At 40.2% G+C, this 9,045-nt stretch overlaps 1 protein-coding gene across 3 annotated transcripts in view; it reads left to right on the forward strand.

Annotated features, from left to right (window-relative positions):
* The window catches only part of ctdp1 (CTD (carboxy-terminal domain, RNA polymerase II, polypeptide A) phosphatase, subunit 1), a 130,654-nt gene extending 121,853 nt beyond the window's left edge, over window positions 1-8,801 (forward strand). For all 3 annotated transcript variants that reach the window (XM_088601146.1, XM_088601145.1, XM_088601148.1), the window contains one exon: window positions 7,709-8,801. In XM_088601146.1, the coding sequence (XP_088457272.1) occupies window positions 7,709-7,865 (157 nt within the window). In that variant the 3' untranslated portion in view covers window positions 7,866-8,801. The remainder of the gene's footprint in view (window positions 1-7,708) is intronic.
* Window positions 8,802-9,045: the final 244 nt, after the last annotated feature.

Consider the following 9,045-nt stretch of genomic DNA (forward strand, 5'->3'; position numbering starts at 1 on the left):
AGCATTCTGCAAATAGCATTCCTGCTCTTGGAGCTTTTTAAAGTCATATTACCTAACTGATTTACTGAAAGCAAGCAGATTTATATTGTAATCATTCCTGGGGGCCATCAATACAATCTTAATATGTTATACATTGCATATTTTAACAATTAATCAATAGCTGCAATAATCCGTTCAATGAAGAGATCCTCATCTCAGTTTAAGAAGTCATGTGCTTAATTGATCGCAGTGGACTTTTGAAATGGGTGGTTTTTCTCCAGGACCAGGGTTGGACCCTGTAGTGGGTGAATCCTGTCAGGTGTCAGTAGGATGATGGGTCTTGCAGTACACACCAAAAGTGTTCTGTAGGGTGGAGTGGTTTTCTAAAAGGCTGGTGTATGAACCATCAGATCTCTGCTGAGAGGCTGCAGATTATGTAATTCTGTCTCATTTTTTTTATGGGGTGAGCTTCAAAGATTTTGAGCAGATCCTCATTCAGATGCATAGCTTTGGACTTTCAGAGGTTACTAGCTTCAGCTCAAGTAGGTACTGTTCTTCTGTTTTTATGTGGTCTGTTTCATAAGTGATTCTGCAAGCACCTTAGTGGGTTTTCTCAAAATCCAGACTCAAAAGATATTTTTAAAATCTTTTCTTTCAATATGTAGTGCACATGAAATGAGGTGAAACCAAGGTACTTGTCACCTGTTCACCATGGACCAAGGAAATAATGAGGTACACGCCCAAACTGGACAATGGGTGTCATCTGCTGGCCAGTGTGCCAACATCACTAGGGTTCTGCGCAGAGAGCTTGCGGTGGTGACCATGGAGGGGCACCATTATGGGGCTCTGTTGCTTATAGCCTGAAATATATTATGAAGCTTGATACTTTCTTTGGAGATCCGCTTTCACATTCAAGCATGATATTTCTATGTGAAAATTTAATATATTTTAAGTTGTATATACTTCATATATACAGCTCCGCCTCTGGGGGGAAGTGCAGTGACTTTTCTCTATTTTTGACTACTGCTTAGCATTTTAATTGGAACGTGTACCCAGCTGCTTTATGAAATAACCCTTACAGATGTAATTTCAGTATTAAAAATAGTGTTGTTATGCTCTGCAATGCATTATCCGTCTGAAAATTTAATTAAAGCCTTTTCATTTATCACATATGTGATAGTTCAAGGTGTGCCAGCAGGCTGTAGCAAGGCAGGAATAATAACGGTGTTTGGGATCAGTGACAGTAACCAGCAGTTTCCAACTGGGCAGCAGAATACAGACACTTTTCAAGTGCAAGAAAGTGTTTAGCTGTTGGGACTTGCATGCTGTGTGATAGTGGAAGTGAATTTGGAGGTTTCAGGCGAAATTCTCTGTGGACATCAGCCCACGTCCCATAAGAGAGCTTTGTAATTTGCCAGGTTTTCACAGCTAATAATGTGGTACCAAACAAGTACTGCTTGAATTTCTCACTACCTGTAACACACCAGTTGTGTGGAAATGGATCTGTCCAGACGGGCGTGGAACAGGAGAGAAGAGTCAGTGGTACTAAAAACTAAGATGAAACCTGATTGATTCTTTTTTTGTAAAATGTACATTCCTCACGTAAGAAGATAAGAATGTTTGTAAACAAAAAGGAGGTCATTTGGCCCATCTAGCAGTTTGGTAGTTACCAGCTGTTTCTTGAAGGAAGCCAGAGTCATGGCTCCAACAACATGGTTGGCTGGCTTGTTCCAAACTCCCACAGCCCCTTGGGTAATGACGTACCCCCTGATCTTGGATTTAAAGGGAAAGGGCAGCGCTATTTTTGTATTTCAGGGTTAGAAAGAATCACCATTGATGAGCGCGTTTCAAACCACAATGACAGTAAAACATACACAGTAACTTGCAACACATCTAATTTACATCACAAAAAAAGACTAAATTTCCAGGTATGCGCCGCGCCATATTACTGTCATTGTCTGTGATTGAGAATAAGGCAACAAACCTTCCAGTCCTTTCTGTGACCCTTTGACATTGTTAACAAGCAGGCTTGTGAATACATCTCTTTTAATCCAATAGAAATGTTGCTCTCAACTTTGAGATGGCTTGCTGAGAAATATGACTTCCTTGTTAATTCTGCGTGAAAATCATGTTGGATCATGATCTGGCACAACCTGTATTTATTCTCTCACACATCATATTACATTAGTCATTACAGTGAGCAAGAAGGGCCCAATTCTTGCAAACTCTCGCTCTTGACCGTGCTGAGACCAACAGTTTGCGACAATATGGCAACCATACAGTACTTTAACGATTTAGCACATACAGTAGTACTAGTTCATGATTTTGTGCTTTATTCAGAATTTGTAAAATTTTGCGATACCTTCAATTAATTTATTTTGTTACTGAGATTTGATAACCAGTCTGAAAAATTGGGACTGTAGTTCCCCTTTAAATAACTTAAACATAGTTTCCTTGAGCTCTTGGCTCTCATTAGAAAGAAGATTCTGTTAGTAAACACTGCCAGAGTCATAAAATGAAACCAACCCACCTGTAGACAGCTGCTGTAGAAGCAAACAGTAAAAACCAGAAGAGGTTGTTTTGTTATCTCTTTATATAACGTAGAACAGTAACTATGAGAAGGAGGGATCAAGGACAACAAGATATTGGCAGAAAGGTGTTTTGACATTAATATTAATTAAATTAAATAGTAAATGTGAGATTCCTATTCATATTATTTGTAACATTCTAGCTAGATATATCACTAAAGTTGTTTCATAAAAACCTGTGACAGTGTCTTTTTTTAAGAGTTACAAAGTCATTTCTTATCATTGTTATTATTATTTCCAAAGCTGCTGCATTGGTATTTAGCTGTCAAATCTGCTCTGTAGGTACATCCCAGAGCTGTGTGAACTGTTCTCTGTGGTGTCAGTATTTTTTTCTCTTGCATATGAATTGGCTTGGATTCATTATTCAGCTACAGTTTGACGATGCTAATAACAGAGTTTAAAAAAAAAGATTTCGGTCCGACAGCTCAGAGCATCGAACTGGATATATCTATAGAAAATAAATAGGTGAAAGTAGAGACTGTGAACAGCAGCAGTTTATTCCTGTCTTTTCAATCTCTTCAGCCATAAGAAGGATTCAGTAGGATCCCTGACCGAAAATACAGTACAGTTGAGTGATGCTGCAGTGTTCTGCTTATTATTGTAGCACTGTCACGCATCTGTTGGTTTAAGAAAGTATGTACTGTACACTGCTGTGCAAATGCTGTTGACATTTTGCAACAACTATTCTTTATGCTCTTGTTCTTTGAGCACAAGCATATTCATGCCATGATCGTCTCCTTAAGTCTTTTCCATTTGTTTGGATGTTCACTCTTTTTACTGACATTTACTTTCACTTTTACTTTGAGGAGATCTTTTATATTGCAGGATAACTAGATGCCTTCCTACATGTAGTCTGTAGTCGATAAATAAGAACAGCCATTCACTGGTACTCCAGAGAGTATACAGCAGTCATGTTTGTTATTTCTAGATTTACTGCACTAAAACTTTGAGCACAAGTCTCCAAATAAGAAAATCATATCGTGTGAGAGGTGTTAGGTTCGTCTGCAAACAGCAAGTTTCATATTTCAGGTTTTCCTGAGCGGAGTAGTGTGAATGCTTTGTCTGGTGTCTTTTCATGCTCAGATTATTTGCACACAGATTGGTACTGACCACAAAATGGCATCCTTAAGTGCACATTTTGTATTTTTGCAAAGCACATTTGTTTTACACCAGAGAGAAATGCCAGCTGCTGTTTTTGTAACAATAGCTTTTGTGCAAATCATAGACTGTCAACCGGCACATTTAACATACGTTTTTATGAAATAGCAACAGGAGAGAGATGTCATTCAAACTAATTGTCAACTGTTCCCTTGCTTGTTATGTTTGAAACAGCAGTTTTCTGTTTTGTGCGGCTTAGATTTTACATTGTTATTCTGATTTTGTAGATGCTGGAGCCGGACAAAAACTCTAAAGCTACTGTATGTCAATCTATTATTGTCTAGACAGTCTATAAACACTGATAATATATAGATCCAGAACCAGCCCAGCCTGATCTGATCTGATTACAGCAGACACTGGCTCACTGCAGGTGAGAATGCTCATTCTGTTTCTTAGTGCCCTCTGTTTGGGACAGGGCAGCTTTCATACATGAAGAAGCACAGACACAGCACCTCAGGCAAAGAAGACTTCCTGTGGAAGAAACATAATTTGTTAAAACACAAAAACAAACTGCCAGATGAACTCATATCATATGATATGAACCCGAACTGCTAGACGGCTCATGATGGAAAACGAATGGAAGTTTCATTTGTTGTTACACTGTGCTGTAGGAGGTGTTGTCCTTAAGATGCGACAATAAAATTAGACCCTGACTACACGGTTTTTAAAGTTTCCATGGAAGCTTTCAAAAGAGTGGAGGTGTCATCCCTGATGTTCCTGACAAATTCCACTTTGTGACTTGAAACGGTGAAGCAGTGTCTCACCTATCAACATGATATCACCCAAGTGGGGCAGATAGGAAACAATTAATGATTGCAAAGTCATCACAGCACATGTAAATTGTGTCCACTGGAAAACTGTGAAACTCTGTATTAAAAAGGGAAACTCGAACAGCAAAGTGGGGAAGTCATTTCCACTGCCAGTGTCTGTAGCCCATACCGCTCACTGTCAGCTAAGAGGAAAGTATTGCTCAACAGTGGCATTAAGATCAGCAGTTCTCCACCTCTTGTGTCCGGGTAGGATAAACTACCCAAAATGAGTGTTGGAGAATATGATTGAGATTATATTACGTCTCCAAGGAATTATTACTCTCTCTGAAAGCCAATATCTGATATAAATAGCTGAAACTATGTGGTGATAACTCTCTTAGTACAGTGATAGTAAATGAGTAATGCCAATAAAAGTAAATGAATGGAGACCTGGAAATTGAGTTCTCGCACATTTGCCAAATAATAATTCATTCTAATCCTTTCAATATATCATAGTGCTATCATCGAAGCATCCCAGAGTATTTCAGTTGACCCACTTCGTCTACCACAAAAGTGCAGAATCCTGAGTAGGGCCTGAGAAATCACTTCACCAGCTGAATTACCATTTACCAGGGTTAATACCCCCGTTCTTATGAACAGTGCCAAAGGATCATTATTGACCAGGTAGTCAGCAGCTTATTTTTACGTCTCATGTGAAAGACAACTTCTTCTACAATACGGCCTCCCTAGTCAACATGCTGACGCATTGCTTTGGAAACTCTGGTCTGTAGAAAAGAGCGCCTCCTACTGGCCCATCAACAACACAATGTTTGACCAGTACTGACTGGGTCCAGCCTTTGCTTAGCGTCTGAAATCTGGCAAGGTCGGGCTACAAGGTCAAAAAAGCTGCGCTATTGGTACTTTCCATTTCCCATTCATTAGTTCAGGAGAGGAAACATGTTCCTCATTATACTGAATGGCCAGATGGGATTCTTCATCCTCTTGACCTCGTAAAGTTCTATTTCAAGTCTTTTTCCATGCAGAATAGTTTTGGCTTATGGAACAGGTATCTATGTGCTTTGCTTCCCATTTCTAGTATGAATTTGTAATCTAATGTCCTTGTCCTTCAGCTGGGACATGCATCATCAAACCTTTTCTGCAACCATTTCCATAGCTGAAAGAACGCACTGTAGTGTGTTTGTTTATATGTGGCTGGGCTAGTGTCGCTTGCTGTTCTGACATTGTTCATCTATGCTGGCATACATTAAAGCTGAATACTAAGAGACTGTGTGGAGAAGCGTCTTTTATTAAATGGCTGAGAGGTGTAGCACCAAATTGATTCCCCCGGAAACATTCTGATAGTCAGGCCTGAGAAGTCTTCAGATGCTGCATCTGTGGTAAAAAAGGGCGGGACAAAGGACACTGCAGAGGCACAAGATGGATCGGATGTCACTGCTCAATGATATTAAGAGGGAATGAAGTGTCTGTGGTAATGACTTATGTCTCTTACCTAGAGAAGGTTCGTAGCCCTGTGTCACTTTTAAATGTGTATCAGCAGCAAGAACAGCGTAAAAATGGAGCATCTATAATAACACGCACAAGCCAGAACGCACCAGGAAGTAATTATTATATAACCCTGACAAACCTTTCGCGATAAACCATAACAGCTGTCTGTTTGGGAGCTATTAGAAAATACTGTTGGAAAAATTGTACATGATTACCACGTCTAACAGGAAGGATGGCAGGTTTAGTCATACTGTATGCGTTACAGTTCACAGGTTCATGGTCACAGTGAGATCTATTAATGAGCACATTTTATACATTTGACAGCACATCATCCGTAAAATGGACTGTTGATCAGCTGTGTGCAGTGTACTGTGTGTAGCTTCAGTTTGCCAGTGCTTGGTAGCAATAGCAAAACAAGCGTAGCATTCTGTCCGTGACCAGAGAACATCATTCACAGTGCAGAAAGGGTCGATGTGCTTTTTCTCCTGCATGTGAACACGGGAAGCTGAGGGGTACTGGGTACTGTTCTTTCACTCTAACCCATCATTCGGTATTATCATTTTTTTGACGGTCCATCACCGCTGACAAACAAGTGTTGGGGTGATGCGTTTTGAGCCTCCCTGATCACCCTCCTTCTCCCCATGCGGGTATTGGGGTGATCACTGTGCTCCCAGGCCTTCTCACACAATCAGCGATTCCAGATTGGGTGGGTGCATTATAAAAGAGAATTGACAGTTCTTCACGTTGGAATGTGGTGTATTCACAGGAAATATGGTAGCCTTGATTAGTTACCTGTTCATGCTTGGGTATGAGAAGTTTTTGAGGCTTCTCGTGGAAAAAGTTGTACTTTTTTTAAATTGTGTAGGTTCACTTTTCTGAGTCTCGTGTAAAGATCACTTGAAACCTAATTAAGATTTTTCTTACAGACTTAATTTGGCAATGTTAATAGGTTTGTGTGAATATTTTGACACCAAGAGATAAACCAAATTCAGGTGTGACTCTCCTTTAAGGGAAGAATGCTTGTTTAATCCCCAAAATACTGTTTCCGAGTGCATTTCTCACGTAACCACTCAGTATCTGTAAGTGTCAATTCGTCAAAACAGGTTTGGAGCTGGGAGACTTTTTTTTTCCCATTAGAAAGTAGTGCTGAGAATTAGGCAGAGTAAGGGTTCCCTTCCCAAGCAAAGTTAATTCAGAGTCTTTTAAATGAGCCAATTATATATCCTTCCAGCCCCTACATTTATTTTAGTAAGTGAGGGCCCGTAGGAAATGGAACTCAAATGTTCTGTGCTATTCAATAAGTCTAGAGCTTATTCTAACCTTCAATTTGTTTATGGGATTTTCATACAGTATAAAGTTAGCTGTCAAATCAAACAGCTGTGTTGTGTAAACTGTGCACCTCGGAGCTAGAAATTTTAAAGAGCAGCACCCTCCCAAAGACCCTGAACAGCTTCATCGAGCTCATCGCCAGGTCTTTCCACTCCTGACAGCCATCAGAGACTCCCATGGCGGTCTCCTCACTAGCAAGCTCTGGGTGGTGCACTGGAGCATTTTTCCCATACTTCCCTTTGTATGTGTGCCGCAGTTTTAGAAGGGTTACAAAGCAGTTGCCAAATACTGTACTTTTGCCAGCACCTCAGTGCCGATGCGGGGTCAGAAACCAGGTCAGCAGATTAAGCCTCAGCTGGGGTCTTCCCGCTGTAACCTTTGTTCCTTGTGTTTCCGAAGGGGCCACAAGCGCAAGCTGCAGGAGGCCAAGGAAGGCGACGACGACTCGGGAAGCGAGTCCAGCAAGGCGTCGAGTAACGAGGATGAGGAAGGCAGCAGTTCGGAAGCGGACAAAATGGCCGCCGCTCTCGAAGCGGAGCTCAATGACTTCATGTGATGGGAACGGCTCGCTGGTCCCGGGGAGAGACTTCTGCTCTCGTCGCTTCAGAGCCGCGAGGTCGTCGTTCATGTGCGAAACCCCACAGTGGCCACCCTGTGTGAATGAAATGAAACCAGCAGTGTGTGTTTGGGGAGACTCGGTGTGTGTGTATAGTTATACGGCTAGAATAGAGCATTTTAGCAGTTTATGTGAAATATTAAAAAAAGGAGAATAAAAGCTGTTTTAATGTTTTATTGTGAAATAAAATAGATGAAAACTTGTTTTGTGTATGTTTTATTTGGGTTACTTTGTTTTTTATAAATGTAAAAAAAAAAAAGAAAAATGGTCAGGTATGCCAAAGAGTTTAAACAGGGCACTTCTGAGCCTGCAACAATGTTTTTTCCTGCTTTTCTTTCTGTTTTTAATGAGTAATTGACATTGTATTTCATTACAGCCATGTAACTAGCAGCACCATACAGAAAACTTTTGAATATATGGAAAAATTAGATTTTTTATCAAAAGTAACCTTAACATATGAGCCAGATTTGTCTACCCATGATAAAACAAGGTTCAGCTATAAGATTAAGGAGTGGGTACTCTGGGTTTATCCTACCTGGTGTTCTCCTCGTCTTGTCTTTTACGAGACGATTGTGAAATTTTAAGATTGTGACAGCTGCTGCACTATGCTTTCCAAAACCCAGGTTCTGTAAGAGTGTAGGTTTTCAGTTTTGCTCTACTCAAACTTTGGATTTTGAACACATCACTCTCTGATCCTTTACTGCCATACAGTGTGGTTCCAGCCCTTGAGCCTGAAAAAAAAAAATCTGCCATCATGTTTGAGACTTTTGTTATTTTGTTTGAAATGGCAAGACTGATGTAAAGTTTTTGTATATTCTATTTCATATTTGACCTCCAGGAATAATTCTTTTCATTTAATAAAGATTTGTTTTTTAAGTGCTGTCAGAATCCTGTTTTTTTCCCATTTTCTCTGATAAAAGAATGATGTTGGTGAGTGACTGATTGAGGAACAGGATAATCGGATATTGCTTGGTCATGCATTTATACCTGTGTGAAGGGAGATCAAGCACCTACAGTAGCAGTAAAATATTACAGTCTCTGAAGAAGTGAGGCCCTCCTCACTAGTAGGGTGAGGTAGAGGCTGATGGCACACCAGAATGGAGGTAATATTCAGCTTAAT

Source organism: Lepisosteus platostomus, chromosome 12 (assembly GCF_059453375.1).
Source record: "Lepisosteus platostomus isolate fLepPlt1 chromosome 12, fLepPlt1.hap1, whole genome shotgun sequence".
Classification (NCBI taxonomy): Eukaryota; Metazoa; Chordata; class Actinopteri; order Semionotiformes; family Lepisosteidae; genus Lepisosteus; species Lepisosteus platostomus.